General features: G+C 45.6%; 1 protein-coding gene across 4 annotated transcripts in view; it reads right to left on the reverse strand.

The window, feature by feature from the left end:
- TBC1D1 (TBC1 (tre-2/USP6, BUB2, cdc16) domain family, member 1) overlaps positions 1-21,373 on the reverse strand; it is a 214,635-nt gene that overhangs the window by 183,744 nt on the left and 9,518 nt on the right. For all 4 annotated transcript variants that reach the window (XM_012644492.1, XM_012644490.1, XM_012644491.1 and 1 more), the window contains exon 2: positions 18,840-19,348. In XM_012644492.1, coding sequence (XP_012499946.1) covers positions 18,840-19,256 — 417 coding nt within the window. In that variant the 5' untranslated portion in view covers positions 19,257-19,348. The remainder of the gene's footprint in view (positions 1-18,839; positions 19,349-21,373) is intronic.

Below are 21,373 nucleotides of genomic sequence, written 5' to 3' on the forward strand. Positions count from 1 at the left end.
TCTATTTTTTTCCAAATTGTCTACAATGATTATATGTCATTTTTATAATCAGAAGTAGTATATCATTTTTTTCCCTTAGCTCGTTTCCTGTTCTTTCCACCTACAGATAGGGTTGGTTGGTGTAAGAAAGGGGCAATATATGTTTTGAAAGAGGCTGGCAGAGCTGGTCACGGGCTTAGCGAGAATAAAACCCAGCAGTGTAAACGGTGACGACAGGACACTATTCGGGACTGGCAGACCAGGCCCCGCACGCTCCATGCTACCCCCGACGGGTGATCGCGTTTCCTCTCGGTTCGCTGACGCGTGCACTGGGTGTGAACACGCGGCCGCGTGCTCCGGCCTGCAGCCTGGGCCTGGCACACAGCGCGGCCCGGCGCGTGTTTCTCGCAGGGCTTCCCGCGCGAGTGGGGCAGCACGCTGAGCCGGGAGCGGAGCACACGGCCACCCCTGGACGTGCTCACGTCTCTGAGTCTCAGTTTCCTCAGCCGCAAAGCAGGAATGATAACAAAACCTCATCATGCTGTGAATATTAAACAAAAGAAGGAGCATAAACACAGCACGTGCTGGGTTGATCCAGCGATTCTGCTTCTGGGTATTATGCGGGAAGAACTGAAAGCAAGGGAACGAGCAGGTATTCGCGCACCCACGTCCACAGCCGCATTATGCGCGGCGGCCGCCAGGTGAAGACAGCCTGCGTGTCCACGGACAGATGCACGGAGAAACAAAACGTGGCATACACACGCAGTGGCCTATTACTCAGCCTTAAAAAGGAATAAAATTTGGATACATGCTACAACATAGATAAAGCCTTGAAAACATTATGCTCAGTGAAATAAGCCAAATACAACAGGACAAATACATGACTCCACTTACACAAGAATAGACAAATTCATAGAGTCTGAAACGTGAATGGTTACCAGAGTCTGGGTGGAGGGAGGAATGGGGAGTTATTTTTAACGGGTACAGAGTTTCTGTTCATGAAAACGAAAAAGTTCTGGAAATGGATAGTGCATGGTTGCACAACATAGTGAATGCACTTAACACCACTGAATTGTACACCCAAGCATGGTTAAAGCGGTGAATTTCATGTTATGTACATTTTACCACAGCAAAAAAAAGTGCTGGGTTAATGGTAGATATTTCTTTTGTCATTATTAGTAGTAGTAGCAATAATCAGTTCACACAAGCAAGGCATAGGCAGCTCGTAAACTTATCAACTGAGTCACAGCACGGTGATGAGAAAACACCCCATGAGGGGTGGGGGGAGGAGGTGGCCAATGCGTGGCAGTGACACCAGTTAGAGCGTAGGGGTTCAGTCCCCAGGGCTGGGGCAGGACCCAGCAGGGTGGGGGCAGCTGAAGAACCTGGAGAAAGAGGATGGGTCAGAAACAAATCCTAGCGAACACAAGGGTCAAACCCAGTGAGTCGCTTCAAGACACAGGGGCAAAATGAGGCTAAAAAAAGAGGAGGTAACAGTTAAGACTCTGTGACTCCAACTGCCGCTCCCCTCGAAGGGATTAAACATGAATGGGGACTTTATTGGCTTGTGCACTGGAGAAATGCAGGGAGAGCTCCAGCCCCGGGCAGCCTGGCTCGCAGCATGCAGATGACATTAAAGGACCTTGCTGCCCGCCCCTTAGCTGCGCTGCCTGCACCTTGGCTTCATTCCTGCGGCTCTCTCCAGGCAGTGGCCGCACGGTCCCCAGCAGGGAGATTCCCTTTCCAGGGTTGACTCCAATGTGCCTGGTTGGATCACAAGCCCCCCCAGACCAGTCACTGAGACCACGGGTCATGCCCAGTGGACTACACAGAGGCGCTGTTGATAGACTGGGTAGGAACGGACGCCACTCAGGCAACAAGGATAGATGTCCTCCATTGGGAGACAAAACATAAAAATGTAGGCAGCTAGACAGAAACGAGAAAGGACTGAGAGTAAGTGCAAGCAGAGTGAGGGCGTCTCGGGCAAGTACCACAGAGGAGGGTGGAGGCCACGGTTTGGTTTACTGCCCACCCGCCTCTAGCATGTGGGGAGTCAGATGGCTTGAAGGTACAGGATCTTAGAGTCCTGGGTTCTAACAGGGTTTCCTGAGCCTCGCCCATGTCTCCACGCTGTAATCAGGACTGTTCAGTGAAAATCGGGAGGTTGGCTTCTAGACCCCCCTAGATATTGATGAAATTTGACATAAGACACTAAACAACTCTGAGCCTCAGTTTCCTCAATATCCAAGAAGCGGATGAATTACAAAGCATCTAGAAAACTGTGCGTCTGAGCCTCCATCCTAAACAAGTGTAAATTAGTTACAACGCCAAATCAAAGGATGGGCAACCATATTAAATAGGGTGATATTTGTGACAGTATTTTGTAAATTACAAAGAACCAGGCAAATTAGTTGTGGTCATTATTTTTTTTTTTTTTTTTTTTTTTTTGAGACAGAATCTCACTCCGTTGCCCGGGCTAGAGTGCCGAGGCGTCAGCCTAGCTCACAGCAACCTCAAACTCCTGGGCTTAAGCGATCCTCCTGCCTCAGCCTCCCGAGTAGCTGGGACTACAGGCATGCGCCACCATGCCCGGCTAATTTTTTTCCATATATTTTTAGTTGTCCAGCTAATTTCTTTCTATTTTTAGTAGAGACGGGGTCTCGCTCTGCTCAGGCTGGTTTTGAACTCCTGAGCTCAAACAATCCACCCACCTTGGCCTCCTAGAGAGCTAAGATTACAGGCGTGAGCCACCACGCCCGGCCTGTGGTCATTATTTTTAACATCAACAGATGGGAGGGGCTTAAAAGGAGGAAAACAAAAAGTGGAAGGATATCCTATGCAAGAGTAGAGATAAATATGGGAAAAGAAAGAAAAATTAGAACAGGTAAAACAGAAATTGTGTGTGCGTGTATATATATATATATTTTTTTTTCTGAGTTGGGTTAGAAGTCACAAATGGCATCTCCATATCCTTGCTCCCCAACTACTCTTCACTGAAATTCACACCCTGCTACTCCACTGCCAAAGGTCATCAGAGGCCATGCACACTGCCAAATCTCAGGGACATTTGTCAGCTATAATCTTCACAAACTTCATCACTGCTCTTGACACTGCTGTCCTCTGTCCACATTCGTAAGACTCCCTACTGCCTGGCTCCCTCAGCAATGCTGCACGCGGCTCTCCTCCCACCTCAATGTTCCTTTGTGGGCTCCCTTCCCTACCCTCCTCCTACATCCTCACACTCCCCCATGCTGCCTCCTTGGCTGTTGTCAACTGCTCCAGTGTCGACTGCCTCGTTCGTCTCTCCAGCCCCGACCACCCCTGAGCCTCAGCCCACGGGACATCCCTGTAACGGCTCCAACACCCCACGAGTCCGAAAGGGAAGTCATCAGCTCCTCTGCCCCAAGTCTGCTCCTTTTTCTTCCTAGTCCCCAGCTCAGGCAGTTACGAAGGCCAGAAACCTGCTCGTTCCCGTCCCCTCCTCTTTCCTGCACTGCCCACCTCACGCTGGCTCTGTGCTCTGTCTCTTCCCCTGCTTCTCACGGCTCGTGGAAGATTCAGTTCACATCATCTTCTCCAGACGGCTTCCCAGAACCCCCAGGTGGAGGAGAGCTCACCTGCGCCCTGCACGTGACTTCACCTCATTACCTCTTCCCTGACACAGCGCAGCACCTGTCTGTGACTGTCCTCCAAACTCCCAGCCCACGCACGGCCCCGCACCGTAAGTTCCTCAAGACAGGGTCTCTTCGTTGAGGTTTGTACCCACGATGCCTCGCACACTGCCGGCACCTAGATACCCAGTTACTGTCTACTGAACTCAACCAATTCTCTCCAGCTGCAGAGAGGCTAAGTAGGAACATGCTGCTTGAGATGGAAATAATTTGTTAACTTTTAACTGTCGGCATAGATTATTTAATGCGATTGCTTAGCACCGATAGAGTCAGAGGGAGGGAAGCTCATATATCTAAACCATGAAACAGACGATACGGCAGATTCGCGTTCACAGTATTTATTTTGAGAAATATGTACATGCATTTTTTAACCAGTAATCAATCACATTATGAGTCTTAAATAGGAGCAGTTGTGCTTTTCCCAGTAGTTAACTGCATAGAAACTGATCAAATTAAAATCTATAACCTTAGGCCGGGCGCGGTGGCTCACGCCTGTAATCCTAGCACTCTGGGAGGCCGAGGCGGGTGGATCACTTTAGGTCAAGAGTTCGAGACCAGCCTGAGCAAGAGTGAGACCCGTCTCTACTAAAAATAGAAAGAAATTAATCAGACAACTAAAAAATATATAGAAAAAATTAGCCAGGCATGGTGGCGCATGCCTGTAGTCCCAGCTACTCGGGAGGCTGAGGCAGGAGGATCGCTTGAGCCCAGGAGTTTGAGGTTGCTGTGAGCTAGGCTGACGCCACGGCACTCTAGCCCGGGCAAAAGAGTGAGACTCTGTCTTAAAAAAAAAAAAAAAATCTATAGCCTTAAAATTCTTTGGGTTTTTCTACTTTTGAACTTTTCATTTCCAAGATGCACATTTCCAGTTTAATAAAAAAGGTGGGGGTATAGGTCTTCAAGCTTCCAGATAGGAATCACTTTTCTGCACAGCCTTCTCCCTAGTGTCAACATTTTAGTATAGGGAGTAGATTATCTTCTAAAACCTTAAAGGAAAATGTATTCATCAACTGTCAGCAATTATGTTGCATTATGCTAATTAACATCTTTAAAAATGTTATACCTACTGGAAATATAATAAGAAATTTTAGAAATACCATATGTGTATATCTAACATAATAGCATTATTTGTAACTAGCTGATAGGTGAATTACACACTTGCACTTCTGGTTTTGGAGACTGACCAAAAATTGTAAGGCTAGCCTTACAAAGAAAATGCCAGAAACATGCCAGGATGACATTGGTTTGTTCACTATTTAAAACATATAAGCCAAAAAAGAAAAATATATAATCTTATTTAGCATAATTTTATTTTCTTCATAAAGCACAAATGCTATATACAGTTTTCAGATATAAAACAATGTTTTCTTTTTCTTTTCTTCATTGTAAAAGTCAGTAGTAGTAGCCTCATTTATCATGAGCATCAGAGATAACTTATAATATAGTAGAAGGAGAAAAGCCAAGAACAGATTTTTAGAAATCCAAGTTTTATACATCAAGCTTTCAGAATGGAAATCACATGGATGAGACATTTTTTCTCTTGCATGTACAATTTGTCTCCAGTTGTTGTTTTTTAAAGTTGTGAATCCCTCTAAGGCATGCCGTTATAATTAAAATGTAATCTGCGGTTTGAATGTAACATCACGGAAGTAGCACAGGGCAACCGTGGGCTCCAAGCCATACCGGCTACTAAGGAGACCTCTTCACAATATTCTTAGTCTATTTTTCTCAAGAGGGGGACCATTCTTTTTATTAATCTACATGAACTGACTATCTGCTTAGAAGCAGATACAAAGCAGATGCAAGATGTTCACGGCTGAGAAAACTATAATAAAAAGGGGACAATGGGAAAAATCTAAATGATCATGATCATGGACGGGCTAAATTACGGCACATCCATATTTAGTCCAGATAGTTGCAGGGGTTGTTCTGTCATTTGAGAGATTAAAAACTTGGATCAAAATCCCTTCTCCTGGGGAAAGAGAAGCCAGGCGTTCATCCCAAACTCCCCAGGGGTTCTTGGGAGTTCACAGGCCGTCCAGTTCCCTGCCCCAGTGAATCCTGGCTCTCTTCCCTGTCCTGCCTCCCACTGCTCCCATTTCCCTTCCTTCTCTGCCTACTGTGGACAGCCACACCACAGACTCTTTTCTCTGATTTTCACAAATAGTACTCACGCAACTTTTTTTTTTTTTAATACAGGGTCTCACTCTGTTGCCGAGGCTGGAATGCAGTGGTACAATCACAGCTCCCCTGACTGCAACCTCGAACTCCTAGGCTCAAGCGATCCTCCCACTTCAGCCTCTCAGGCAGCGGGGACTGCAGGCATGTGCCACCGCGCCTCACTATGTTTCCCAAACTGCCCAGACTCGAACTCCTGGCCCCAAGCGATCCTCCCGCCTCGGCCTCCCAAAGTGCTGGGATTTCAGGCGTGAGCCGTTGTGCCTGGCCTCAGATAGCTATGTAAACATGATTTCTGGGTGTCTGTGAGGGTGTTTCCAGAAGAGATTAGCACTGGTAGGCTGAGTAAAGCAGACAGCCCTCCTCGACGTTGGCGGGCATCATGCAATACTTTTGAGGGTCTGAAGAGAAGAAAAAGACAGAGCAAGGTTCAATTCATTCTCTACTTGACTGCCTGAGCTGGGATGTTGACCTTCTTCCTTCAGTGCTCTTGGTTCTCGCAGGCTCTCGAAGTACATCACCGGCTTGGCTGGGTCTCCAGTGCCCATGGCAGATCAAGGGACTTCTCAGCCTCCATAATCACGTGAGGCAATACTTCATAATATATAGCCTACTGGTTCTGTTTCTGCACAGAACCCTGACTACAGAGGGTTTCTAGGTGAGATTGGGTTGAAAAAATAAAAAATAGAAAGGAGGAGCTCATCTTCAGGAATAATGCAAAAAGGTAACGTGCATTCATTCATTCATGAAGTACTCAGTATGAGCCACACGGTTTTGGGTACCAGGGTCTAGCAGCGGACAAGACAAGCGAGAACCTGCTCCCTGGAGCTTAGGTAGGTGGGTGGATGGTGAAAAAAGAGGCATATGAATGAACAAAACCATTCCAGACAGCAGTATTTTGTTTTTTTGTTTTTTTGTTTTTTTTGAGACAGAGTCTCACTGTGTTGCCCAGGCTAGAGTGCTGTGGCATCATCCTAGCTCACAGCAACCTCAAACTCCTGGGCTCAAGCAATCCTCCTGCCTCAGCCTCCCAAGTAGCTGGGACTACAGGCATGCGCCACCATGCCCGGCTAATTTTTTCTATATAGTTTTAGTTGTCCGATTAATTTCTTTGTATTTTTAGTAGAGACGGGGTCTCGCTCTTGCTCAGGCTGGTCTCGAACTCCTGAGCTCAAACAATCCGCCCGCCTTGGCCTCCCAGAAGCTAGGATTACAGGCATGAGCCACCGCGCCCGGCCCAGACAGCGGTATTTTGAAGGCATTAAAATTGGATGCAATGCTAGTGATTGGTGTGGGTACTTTAGACTGGGTGGCAGAGGGTGGGTTTGATCCGAGTCCACACCGATCTAAGGAGGCAGCCATGTGGAGAGCAGAGGCGCCCAGGCAGAGGCGATGGCAAATGCAGAGACCCCGTGTGAAGAATGAGGCTGCCACGTGTGACACATGCGAACGCCAGGGTGGCTGGGGTCCAGAGAACACTGGGAAGAGTGTGGAAGACGAGGTCCACATGGGGGGCCCCGGCAAGGAAGTCCGGGGGAAAGTCTTGAGCAGCCGAGTGGCGTGATTTGATAGGTTTTTCTCCTCCATACGGTGCCGAGAAGAGGCAAGGACAGAAAGGGGAGTGTCAGGAGGTGCTGCAGTGGTCCAGGTGAGGGAGAGGGAGCCTCGGACTCAGGGCTGGCAATGGAGTCACTGAGGGGTGGATCTGGAATGAGTCTTGAATGATATGGATGAAGGGGTAATGAAAGAGAAATAAAAAAACGACTCCTGGACTTTTGCTGCAGAACCGTCATCGTTATTTAAGAGCTGCGGAAGACTGGGAAAGCTGCAGGCTGGCGGGGGGCAGAAGCGAAGCTTCCACCTTAGCCATGTGGGGTGTGAGAGGTCTAGTTAACACTCAAGTAGGAAAGTCAAGGTGGCAGGTGGGTAGACAAGTCTGGAGCTCATCGGAGAGTATGAAGAGACAGATTCACATTCGGGAGTCACCATCAGGTAGGAGGTAGTTAACACTGGGACTGCACGAGCTCATCTTGGAAGGGTATTTAGGAAAGAAATGTGGAAGACCAAGTTCTCGGGGAGGGAGGACATAAAAATCAGAATGGAGAAGAAGAGGTAGAAGCAAAGGAGACTGGGTGGAAACTACTATTGAAGTTGAAGGGAAAACACCAGGGTGTGGTTTTCCAAAAGCCAAAAGAAAAGAGTGTTTCAAGATAGAAGAAACTCTCTTGTCAACTATGCCAAAAGAAATTGAATAAGAGGAATACAGAGAAGGGACCACCGTGCCTCGCAGGCTGGCAGTGGCTGGTGACATAGAGCTGATTATGGAAGGACGAGGACAGAAGCCCAGCTGGTAAACTAAGGCGAAAGCAGGTGAGTGCAGTGAAGGTAGTCATCATGACAACTCTTAGAGAAAAGAGAAAATTGGGCCAGTAACTGGACGGAGTTGGGAGGGGGTGTGGGGTCAGGAGAGGGTTTGTTTTTAAGAAGGGCGATGTCAGAATACAGTTTTTAGACGGCCAAGCAGAACCAGATTAAGAATCTTACTTCTACGTTATTTTTCAAGTCACTCCTTAGCAACCAAGCAGGTGGGCACCAGTAGGACAGGGAACTGGGACCTCACTGGCTTTCCCTCCCGCTGGAGCCCAACAGGGAGACTGTGGGAACCCCTCCGGGCACTGAGGGGGAAGTGGTCAGGAGACATCAGCATGGGGAGAACGAGCCACGCCATGTTACCATTATGGATTAAAACACCTTCGAGTTTTCACATCGACGGCTGCACCAGCCGCTAACTGGTCCCTCTCACCTGTCTCCAGGTCCTCTATCCTCCACTCATTTGATTTCAAAATCAAATCCAATCATCTCACTCCCCCAATCAATGCCTTTAACAGCAACTGTCTTAGTTGGTTTGTGCTGCTGTAACGAAATACCTGAGACTGGATGATTTATAAAGAACAGAAATCTATTTCTCACAGTGCGGGAGGCCGAGAAGTCCCAGATCGAGGCTCAGGCAGCACTGGTGTCTGGGCTGGTGAGGGCCCAGTGTCTCCCTCTAGACGGTGCCTTGCTGCCGGTCCTCGCATGGCGAAAGACGGAAGGAGAACAGGCCTAGCGTGCTGCGCGAGGACTCTTTCATGTGGACCTTAATCCGTAGTAAGCCCTCCCGACCCAATCGCCTCTTAAAGGCCTCACCTGTTAATACTATCACATTGGCTGTTAAGTTTCAACACATAAAGTTTGGAGTGGACGCATCCAAACCATAGCAGCAACCTTATTTCTAAGGAGAACACCCAACTGCCTTAGCAAGGCATACAAAGCCCTCTAAAATCCGGCCTCGGCCTTTGTCAGATAGACTGCTCCTCACAGTGGGAAGTGTGGAAATAGGAAGGGCCCTGAGACAAGATCCACCCATGTCCACTGTTCCTTATAACCCATCTAATTAAATGGCTATAATTGTCTGGATGAGCCAAATATCTGTCTCTCCACAAATTTCTATTGTTCCTAGTTCTGCCCTCAGGAGGAATTCATAATTTGTCTCTTGCTTTTTGTACATGGCAGCTTTTCAAATTCAAATGACTGAAGGCACTTACTACATTAGGCCTCCTCCTGTTCTCCCCAATTTTCTCTTCTATAACTTACAGATGTTTGCTAGCTGTTGACAATGTGGCACTCAGAGCCTACACTTGGCATAGAAAACACCCTTACACTCCTTGAGGGCACAATCATGCCTTAACTGATTTTTTTTTTTTTTTTTTGAGACAGAGTCTCACTCTCTTGCCTGGAGCGAGTGCCGTGGCATCATCCTAGCTCACAGCAACCTCAAACTCCTAGGCTCAAGCGATCCTACTGTCTCAGCCTCCCGAGTAGCTGGGACTACAGGCACGCGCCACCATGCCCGGCTAATTTTTTCTATATGTATTTTTAGCTGTCCAATTAATTTCTTTCTATTTTTGGTAGAGACGGGGTCTCACTCTTGCTCAGTCTGGTCTCAAACTCCTGGCCTCAAGCAATCCTCTTGCCTCGGCCTCCCAGAGTGCTGGGATTACAGGTGTGAGCCACCACACCTGGCCATCTTAATGGATTTCGTGCTCCAGCACCCAACAAAGTGCACAACACACTGGTAGTGTTCCAATGAATGAATGACTATCAAATCTGCAAAATTTCATCTACCTACATTACTTGATCACATGAAATGATGACTTCCAATGCACGGTCAGAACTAAAGCAGCCAGGAAAGGTCCCTGCGGGATCGGCCGGCACGGCGGCGCTCTTCAGGTGCTCGACCAGACACTGACTCACAGCAAAACAGTGGCCACGCTCAAATCCACCTCTTTCCTCGTGTGTCCTGCATCAGGGTCCTCCCCCAAGTCCCACCCCAATCCAGCCTCTTCAGAGGCTTTCCGAGGGCAGGGCCAGCTCCCCGCTGGACCCACTCTGCTTGTGGGTTCAGGCTCACAGGCCACAAGGAGTAGGGCAGATGCCTAAGCATCTGAAGGGAGGAAAGGTGTTAAGAATAGAAAAAAGAAAGAAACGAGCACTTTACCAACTTCAGTTATCCTGAAACAGCGGCCCACCAACAGTGATATACATCTAGACTTAAAAACAGGCCATAGTTTTAAATGTAACCTTTACAGAACTCTGAGCAAAAGTCTGTCATTAACAAATAGGAGGCAGCAAAAACAAACAGAGAACCTGGCCACCCTGTAACGAATGTTCAGGATACTTCTGGGAATATTTCCCAGGTAACTAGTCTAGTGCAAGGCGGACCACAAGAGAGGGAACGAAAGCCTCATGTGCAATTTAAAATTTTCCAGTAGGCACACTTTAAAAAGGTAAAAATGCAACAGGTGAAGTTAATTTTAGTCATCTAATTTACTTAACCCAATATGCAAAATGTTATCATTTCAACATGTAATCATTATAGAAAATTATTGACATATTTTACATTCTTTTTTTTCCCAAAGTCTTCGAAATCCACTGGTTTTAAGCTTATAGCACATCTCAATTCAAAGTATCCACATTCCAAGGGCTTAATAGCCACATACGGCTACTGATTACTACACTGGGCAGTAAAGGTCTAGGCTATAAATAAATCCCTTTAAAATACAAGTCAACTTCAGATTTAAGAAACTTGTAAAGTCTATTCTTAGGGATAGATTTATTTTAAAAAATCATTATCAAGTTCGAAACATTTGGTAAAAAATGCAAAGCTATATAAAGTAAAAGGCATAGAAAAATAAAAACTTAAAAAATTATCTTAGCATCTATCACAAGGTGGATGCTTCTGAAGCTCTCAGACTCATTTTCCAAAGTCAAAAATAAATTATGTAACCAATCTGGTGTCATGAACCCAAACCTTCCAACAAATACTTCAGAGTTCATGCAGTCCCGGACATTCTTTTTATAGACGAAAAGGAATTCCTGCCAACCCTTGCACCCAGCGCCGACTTCTGTCTGGCGTGACAGATGGTCAAGTGTTGATGGCTGACTTGGATACACCGTTCCCTGCGAGCATGCACTGAGTCACCGGCCTGCGGGACCCCAGTGAAACTTTTCGTAATAAACCAGAATGGGATACAAGGTGCCCAGTGGGAATGTCACAGAGACAAAAAGTCCTCCAAAACAAACCTAACAAAACCCCCTCGGAACCATTCCCTGGGTAGCAAAAAAAGAGACGAAAGTCTGAAATTTAGTAATTATGATGGCCAAATACAGAAGAAGGAATAGATGAGAAAATAATACTATGTTCTTCAGAATAATCACCCCAGGAACAAAACAGTCCAGCTCAGTGATGTAATCCTAGATCTTCACTCTAGTAAAGAAAGTAACGAGCCGGCAAATATAACAGCCAAGCAAGAGACGCAACTGAAGCCAGGCTCCACCGAAAATTCTCGAAGAAGTGGTACGTATTTTAAGTCACTAACTTAAAATTCCAAGCAGATGGGGAATTATTAAGACAAATTAGTGATGGGTAAAATGCAACCAATGCAAAGCTATAATCAAAAATAAAATCCCCCCAAATTTTGCAAATTAAGTAATAAAACTCAGCCAAAGCAACTCTGGCTTTTAACCTATATAGGGGGATGGAGCACTAAGCTTGCTAGTCACAGGAAAGCAACCTTAGACCACGTTCTTACTCACTATGCAAGGCAGCCAAGACCAGAGAGGCTGAGTGAGTCGGCGCCACGTCCCACGCAGCTACCGGAAGGCGGTGCGCTTACGGGCCTCGTGCAAGAGCACCCTGGTTTTTCACTGGAAACTTCAAAAGGCAACGTTTATTGGTCTAAACTTAAGCCTACAAATAATCAAGTAGCCTTAAAATTAGTGGTAAGGAAACCCACACGGTTCAGTCTCGGATATGTTTCACCTTCAAGAAATGCAGTTTAGTTGCCGCAAATCACAGAAAAGAAAACCTGATCTCTCAAAGGACATTAAAGAGGATCCAAACACGTCTTCGTTTGATAAAGTTACACTTAATAAAGTTGTCCTGTGTGTATTTCCCCGCAGCTTCTCAGCTTCGCTCCACTCCCCCACCAGGGCTCAGACTCCCTGTCCGTCCTTTTCTCACACCTTGCCTCTCTCTACACTCTCTCTCCCTCTCTCTCTCCCCCTCTCTCTCCCTCTCTCTGTCTCTCTGTGTGTCTCTCTCTGTCTCCCTCTCTGTCTCTGTCTCTCTCCCTGTGTCTCTGTCTCCCTCTCTGTCTCTGTTTGTTTCTCTCTGTGTGTGTCTCTCTCTCCCTCTCCCTCTTCTCTCTGTCTCCCTCTCTCTCTGTGTGTGTGTGTCTCTCTCTCTCTCTGTGTCTCTCTCTGTCTCCCTCTGTCTCTGTCTCTCTCCCTGTGTCTCTGTCTCCCTCTCTCTGTGTGTCTCTCTCTGTCTCTCTGTGTGTGTCTCTCTCTCTGTCTCCCTCTCTCTGTCTCTTCCTCTCTCTGTCTCTGTCTCTCTCTCTGTCTCTGTCTCTCTCTCCCTCTCCCTCTCTCTCTCTCTGTCTCCCTCTCTCTCTGTCTCCCTCTGTCTCTCTCTGTCTCTCTCTCTCGCAGCAAGGAATAATACTTCCTCTTCGGGAGACAGGAGTCAGGCTAGCAAGGACAAGGCTCTCTTAGGCAGCATGGAAAAGGGGAAGCTGGGAGCGTTCCCACACTAATGACATCTGTCTTGCCGCAGCTATTAAACGCCCACACTGTGTTCACTGGACACCAAATCCAGAAGATCGGACTCTTACTGGAGTCAGGAGTGGTGTTTGAAGAGCCACAACACGGTTCGAGCGTGATAAACACCAGTTCGAAGACATTCGGCGCTTACGCGACAAACGCTTCGGTGCGCACCCCCTCCGCCTCGCCTGGGCCCTGCGCCCCTCACCACGCACCAACCTGCGGCTCCCCCACCGACCACTGTCTCAAACCCCGGCCCGTCCCCACGCAACGCTCTCCTTCCACCGATAGAAAACAGCAACATGGTGATCTAATGTCAGAACCCACCCAACATCTCTGCTACCTGCTTCCCGGGGCTGCAAGTTTTCTGAACGGAAGCAGAGCTCTCTACTCCAGAAAGAAAAGGATTCCCACGCAAATGCTCTTATGAATGATGTCGAGTAACACTCGGGATGATAAGGGCAGATCCGCTGTTCTTCTGAGCACTGGTTCCAGCAGAGGAGGCAACGCTGAGAAACTGGAGAGAGGAAGAATTCTGAGGTGATTTTCTCAGACGTGACAATTTTTCCTGGTCCGAGTCTGGGCAGACTTGATTTCTGTGTGATGTGGGGCACAAAGGAAGAGTCAGGGTCGTCCCTGCAGCCACCCGTCTTCCAGAGTGGATGTGTTCGCTTCTTGCCATGGACCCAAACTCAAAACTACACTTCAACCCAGGACTTTATGTCACTGTGTTCACATATGTCCGGGGGATGTTCATGGGGTTACGGGAAAATGTGATCTGTGGTCTCATAAATTTGGAGAAAATTGATCTAAACAAAGTAAAATGGTTTGTCTTGCTGCAGAAATTTTCAGAACTTTTAATGCACTAATGTACAAGAGGAGAATGGAAGATACAGTGTTTTCCTAATAGAACAGTTCTCAGAGTGTGGTCTGCGTAACTCCATGAACCGATATTTTCCAAATAATCAATGCATAATGGTACAGAATCACACCTGCTTGATGTGGCTTCAGATTTCATTCACAGCTAAGATTTAAGAAACTACCACTTATTGAGTTGTTGTAGTATTAAAGAAAAATATCCCCAATTTCTAAAAAGGCTATTGACATATTTCTGTTTTCCTACTACACAGCTGTGTGAGGCCAAAATTTTTTTCATATACTCAACCAAAAAGATATATCACAACAGAATGAATGGAGAAGCAGCTATGAGAATCCAGTCATTTTCTATTAATTCAGACATGAAAGAGATTTGAAAAAAATAACTAGAGCTATGCCACTCTTATGGCTAAATATTTTTTGGAAAATATAGTTATTATTCACAAAAATATTATTTATGTTAACATGTAAGGGGTTTATTACTTTTGTTTTTTAATAAGTTAATATCCTCACAATATCTCGGTTTTAATTTCTATCTATATTGATAGGTATAACCCACATATACTAATGGGCTTTGCAATCCTCAGTAATTTTGGAGAGTGAAAGGGGGTCCTCGGACCAGAAAGTGAATCTGCAATGCTGCCCTGATGCATTTGGTCATGAAAGCTTTTCCATGTGGAACAGCTTGAGTATGCAAGGAGTCTCCAAAAAGTTCATGGAAAATGCATATTGTGAAAAAAGTGAGCATGGATTTCAAAATTTTTTTCCACCAAATGAACTCATACTAACTTGTTACAGCATGTCTGAACAGGATCTAGTCTGAGGCTCTAAGAAAGACAAGACATCAGTCTGAAAAGAGCCCCTGTCAGAGCAATGTGGATTCTGCTAAAACTGAAGCAAGAACAGACATCAAATTTATGGTGAAGCTTGGGTGGAAGAATGATGAAATCATTGAGGCTTTATGCAAAGTTTATGGAGACAATGCCCCCAGAGAGATCAGCAGTTTATCAACAGATATCTCATTTTAATAAGGGACAAGAGGATGTTAAGGGACAAGACGATGAAGCCCAAGGCGGCAGATCATCTATATCAATTTGTGAGGAAAAAATTAATCTTGTTTGTGCCCTAGTTGAAGAGCACCAATGATTGGCAGTACAAACAATAGCCAACACTGTAAACATCTCAAAGGTTCAGCTTACACGATTCTGACTAAAAAATTAAAGTTGAGCAAACTTTCCCCTCAATGGGTGCCAACACTGTTGTGCGCAGATCAGCTGCAGACAAGAGCAGAGCTTTCCATGGAAATTTTAAGCAAGAGGGACCAAGATCCTGAAGCATTTCTTAGAAGAATTGCAACAGGAGATGGAACACGGCTTTACCAGTACGATCCTGAAGACAAAGCACAATCAAAGCAGGGGCTACTGAGAGGTGGCAGTGGTCCAGTCATAGCAAAAGCAGACTGGTCAAGACCAAAGGTCATGGCAACAGTTTTTGGGATGCTCAAGGCATTTTGCCTGTGGACTTTCTGGAGGGCCAAAGAACGATAACATCTGCTTATTATGAGAGTGTTTTGAAGAAGTTAGCCAAAGCTTCAGCAGAAAAACGCCTGGGAAAGCTTCCCCAGCGAGTCCTTCTCCACCAACCACGGCGGTGCTCCTACTCGTGCCTCTCGTCAAATCAATGCAGCTTTGCAAGAACTTCGATGGGAAACCATCAGGCATCCACCTTACAGTCCCGATTTGGCTCCTTCTGACTTCTTTTTGTTTCCTAATCTTACAAAGTCTTTAAAGGGCACCCATATTTCTTCAATTAATAATATGAAAAAGACTGCATCGACATAGCTAAATTCCCTTCAGTTAAACTCCCTCTTCAGTTCTTTAGGGATGGACTAAATAGCTTGCATCATTGCTTACGAAAGTATCTCGTTGGAGGTTATGTTGAGAAATAAAGTTTATATTTTTTAATTCTATTTTTCCACAAACGTTTTGAAGTCTTCTCATATTCTACGGAACATGTAATGGGAAACACAATCTCAGGCCGTGCTCATAAAATTATTCCTTGACATGCCAATTCTCCCCAGACAAGCTTCAGTAAATTAATTTAGATGTGATCAAAGGGTTTCCTCTCAAAGAGTAGTTCTGTATTTATGACCCTAGCAGTAAATGCATATGTCTGTGCTGGCAAACGCAGTTGATGCTGACCTCATCTGTTTAGAAGAGGCCTTAATCTGGAGAATTATTTCACTGCACAAATGTTGTAAGTAGTAGAGAGAAACGATGACAGAGGTTAACGTGCTCCTACAGCAGATAATCCTCTGCTGTGAGACACGGTGCCAGTGGTGTCCCAAGAACATAAAAGATATCATGCCAGTTAGAATCATGGCCAGTGTGGTTTACACGCTGTTTCCAACAACAACAAAATCACTGATTGAGTACCTATGTCGCAAATTACTCTTTTATAAAGTGAATAAGATTACAGCAATTTATACTCCAAGTAATGACAATTCGTGTTTATAAAAATTTTATGCAAGCCAAAAATAACTTAAGAACTAATTCATATATCAACCATAGCTTTTTAGAATATAGACTAAGGCCAGTTCTCTACTTTGGGCGAGATTGGAGGTCTCAATTATGGAATTTAGTTATAAATCACTTTCTCCTGTCAGTTACCTAAATGATGATCAGAAGCCTGTTCTCGGATGGCTGTAAAAGATTTGGGGAAAAGGTCAAATGTATGAAGTGTTGAACGACTATTCCACACGAAAACTCCCCACGAGGAGACTTAGTCCCAATACTTTACAGAGCTAGCCTGGGGTATAGTCTGTTCAGTCTTCTCATTTTCATTCTGGAATTTCCCCAAATAATTGGAACCATTAAGTTTATTTATGCAGTTTTCTAAGTGTCTAGTTTTTAAAATGTTACCCAAGAATGAAGGAATCTCATCTTTGGGAGCTGAAGACACTCATCTAGGTATTCTTTTCCTTTTTACTTAAGACTTGAAATGAAATTAGCATGTAATCTGCTTCCAGTAAAACTTTCTTGAATGAAAATTTTTTATGGCTATAAATGCTTACTAAGTTTCAGGGCCCATGCTGCCTCATTTAGTCTTTCCAGCAACTTGATCAGATAAATACTGTAATTATCCCCATTTTACAGATGAGCAAACAAATTCCACTGCCTGAGGCCACCAAGTTTACAGGTGGCAGAGATAGGACTGGAATCCAGGAAGTCAGTCCCTCTAAACCTCCGAGCTTAATGCTGTTGTGCCCATTTGAAATGCATGGACAATGGCACTCAATGATTTATAACACGGAGATGTTTGATATTGTGGGCAAAATGGTGGTTTTGAGCCCCAGATTGCCTTTATTTCAAAAAGCCTTCTCTGCACTCTGGGCATGTGTTAGGACCCACTCTCTGTCCTTCCGTCATGCTCTGTGCATGGATCTTGTGGTCCTGTTCCCCACCCATGCTTCTGCCTTCCTACTACTGCTGACATCCTCTCAACTATACCTGCAACGGCAATCGCTGAATCAACGAATAAAAGAACCAGCGAATGAACAAACAAAAGTGCATCTCCACAAATCTTCTTAGTACCAAGAACATTAATTTCTAAAGGAGGTTCTTACACCCTGGAGAGTATGCAAAATAACCTGATGGGGTGCAGGGAGAAAACGTTAGCATTTTTTCTGAAACACAGTCTCGCTCTGTCGCCCAGGCTACAGTGCAGAGGTATCATCGTAGCTCACCATGGACTCAAATTCCTGGGCTCAAGGGATCCTCCTGCCTCAGCCTCCCAAGTAGCTGAGACTGCAGATGCATGCCATCATGCCTGGCTAACTTTTCTAGTCTTTTTGTAGAGATGCGGGTCTTGCTATGTTGCTCAGGCTGGTCTCAAACTCCTGACCTTAAGCGATCCTCCTGCCTTGGCCTCTCAAAGTGCTGGGATTACAGGCAGCCAACACTACCATTTCTATTCATATTTTACATTTGAAAATATGAAAGCCTTAGGCTTTATTGACATTTACAGTGTGGGCTGACACTGGCATCCTCACTTTGTACATGTGGGAGACAGCTCAAATCACACAGGTATGCTTGGCACCCAAAGCAACAGAGAGATTCCAGTCCCAGGGATTAGCTGTGGGGCCCTGAGCCCAACTGAGAAAACGGCTATGTGAATTATATTTGCAATTTTATCTAAACTAATACTTATAAAAGGGATAAGCAGCTTTAAAATGAAAGCACAAATGAACAGGAAAAAGGCAGAGCTTTCACCGTGTCTCATATATATTTCTCAGCCACCTCATAAGACAAAACAATAACAAGCTAATCAGATCTGATGTGAATTTGGCAAAAGAAAAAAACACAGAAGAACTACTGATGGTATCAAAACTTAGCTTTATATCTACTGTTCTCATCAATGACCTTTGCCTAAGTGAACATCATGCCTTGGGAAACTGGCTAATAGCATTTTTACACAATTGATGAATAACTATAGTTTTCTTAACTGGATTAACAAAGGTGGAGATTGCTGATCGAGAACTTTGCTACTCCAGGAGCGATCTGCAGATGCAGGGCGCCAGCGCCACTAGGCAGCACATTGGAAATGTAGGCTGGGGTCCACTCAGACCTACTGGCTCAGGATCTGCATTTAACAAGACCTCCAGATGCTTCACGGGCGCATTTCGGTCTGAGAAGCACTGCGTCAGAACATCCTTCTTAACATAGATCATAATGCTTCTTATTTAGTAGTTTTAAACTGATTTCTCTGTTGAATTTTTGAACTCACATATAATTTCTAATATCTGTTATCAAATATCCTTCAAAGCTATCAACTCTCACCATCAGCCAAAAATTCAGCTAAATAATCGATGTATAGCTGCAGCATTATCTCCTTATTCATTCCAGTATACTTAAAATACATTTCCTGGCCCCCACGTAATAAAAACCATCCAGCCGCACCTTCATCTTTTCGATCCCCGCTTCAACTTACCTTTGTCTGATCGTCGGCTTTGAACACATAGCAGATATTCTGCCGACGGACGGCATCTTCCTTGATCAGACACGCAAAGTAACTCGGGTCGTGACTGTTGTGAATCAGCTTGTGCACGTGCTGCGGCTGGCACTCGAAGACGCTGGCACAGATCAGCGGGTCCCACTGTCGGCTCCTGCCCGGCTCGGGCTCGCATCTCAGCCCAGACGGGGAAACACAAAGCTGGACTTGCCTGGCAACAGGCTCCTTCTTGGAGCACTGCCCGCTGCGTCTTCGCACCTCCGCCACCACCCAAGGCAGCATGGGCATGGTGGTGAGAGCGTGCACGGGCACGGAGCCCACCAGCTGGAGGCTGAAATCCACCGAGACCGCGTCGGGAAGCGGATGTTTCCTTGCTGTGAACGTTATCGGTTCCATCTTGGGGAAGGTCTGGAAACTCCGCCAAACGTTGCCACTGTCTTTCTGTTTTGGACCCAGCAATCTACTTTACACACTTCGGATGCAGGATCCTGGGGGAGAAAACCACAGGCGTTAGAATTTAACAAAGTCACAGCAATAGCGACGTTCAAAGAGTTATTATTTCAGAACTTAAAAGTCTGAAACCCAAATGTAAGAAGAAATAGGTATCAGTTAAAATTAGCTGCTCTGCCTAGAAAGATCTTTCTCGAAATCGTATTACACATAAAGCCTGGCAATGGCATGTACGTCACACTCACTACAGGTCACAAAGAGCCCGCTGGAAACTTGCGTCAAGCATGAACCTGAGCGAGCCGACAGGCCAGCACGATGGGAAGCAAAGTACAGTGCTACTCTGAGAGCTTGAAACCTTGTTGTATCGATTAACACACACTTCAAGGAATTTTTAAAAGATAATTAAATTCAGTATAGGTGACTCCCCCAAGAAAGAAATCTTGGGAGAAAAAATATCGGCTATATCCCCAGTGCCTGGCATAGTACCTGACTCAAAGTAGGGGCTCAATAAATGTATTTTTTTTCTTTTCTTCCTTTCTTTCTTTCTTCTTTTTTTTTTTTTTTTTTTAGAGATAGGGTCTCACTATGTTCCCCAGGCTGGACTTGAGCTCTTGGGCTCAAGCAATCCTCCCATCTCAGCTGCCCGAGTAGCTGGGAATACAGGCACATGCCACTGCACCTGGCATTCAACAAATATTTTAGAAGAGTGATTGAGGTCTCTCCCATCCTAAAAAGAGAGAGAGAGAGAGAGAGAGATTGTCCCTTGACTTCAAACTTCACCTGGCCACAACTCTTCCTTCTTTTCCTTCCCTACACAAATGTCTTCATGGTAAAGTCTCCACTCCCTGTGGCCCATCCACTCCCGGTTTGTAAGTCCTGGTTTGCACTACACATCCACTGAAATTGCTCCCATTAAGGTTACCCAGGTTTTCAAGGCTGTGAAATTTAAAAGGCGCTGTTTAGTTCTCGACTGCTTTGTCCTCCCTGATGAATCTCTCAACACTGACGACACCTTCCTTCTTGACACTCTTCTGGTTCTCATCTTACTCTTCTGGTTGCTTCTTTTTGTGGTCTTTGAAAGCTTTTCTCCCCTTGCTTGACTCCATCCTCTCCCCTCATTCCACCTGCCCTTTTGGACAGTCTCGCCTAATCGTTTGATGTCAACAACCACACTCTAATAACACTGCTGCCGATGACAGCAGTTTGTCTTTACTGAGTACCAGGTGCTTTGCATGTGCTGTCTCATTTATTCCTCACAATCACCTCGTCAGTGAGAGACTACTATTATGAAGTAGAAAACTAAGGCCTAGCGAGCTTGAGTTGCCTGTCACAGGTGAGGAGGAGAGTTTGACTCTCAAGCCCATCCTCTTGCCTGCTGCACAAGAATGCATCTGCCACATACGCCCGGTGCTCCCACGGGAGCCTCCTTCCCGAGTCCAGATCAGTGCAGGCCATTAAATATTTCTATCTGGACACACTGTAGGCACCTTAGCCTGAAGTCAGTTATTTTAAAACCAATACGGCCTCACCACCCTCCTTCCCAGAACTTCTCTTCCCTCCTACAAGCCGGATCTCAGTGAACAGCATTAGTATTCACTTTACTGGGCAAGGAGTCATTCAGATCCCTTCTTCATCGATACCACCACCTCTAACTGACTCTACCATCTCAATAGAGCTTATCTTTGCTCCCCTACACAAAAGGTGCCCCACCCTTCACATATTTCCTAGAGCACTTTAACCAACACACAAAATTTTTCATGTCGTGGCAGGGAACTATGGCTCACACTTGTACTCCTAGCACTTTCGGAGGCCAAGGCAGCAGGACTGCTTGAGGCCAGGAGTTTGAGACCAGCCTGAGCAAGGCCCTGTCTCTACAAAAAATAGAAAAGTCGAAGCCGGGCGCGGTGGCTCATGCCTGTAATCCTAGCTCTCTGGGAGGCCAAGGTGGGCAGATTGTTTGAGCTCAGGAGTTCGAAACCAGCCTGAGTAAGAGCGAGACTCCGTCTCTACTAAAATTAGAAAGAAATTAATTGGACAACTAAAAATATATAGAAAAAATTAGC

The sequence above is a fragment of the Propithecus coquereli genome, unplaced genomic scaffold (genome assembly GCF_000956105.1).
Source record: "Propithecus coquereli isolate 6110/MARCELLA unplaced genomic scaffold, Pcoq_1.0 Scaffold213, whole genome shotgun sequence".
In the NCBI taxonomy this organism is placed as follows: Eukaryota; Metazoa; Chordata; class Mammalia; order Primates; family Indriidae; genus Propithecus; species Propithecus coquereli.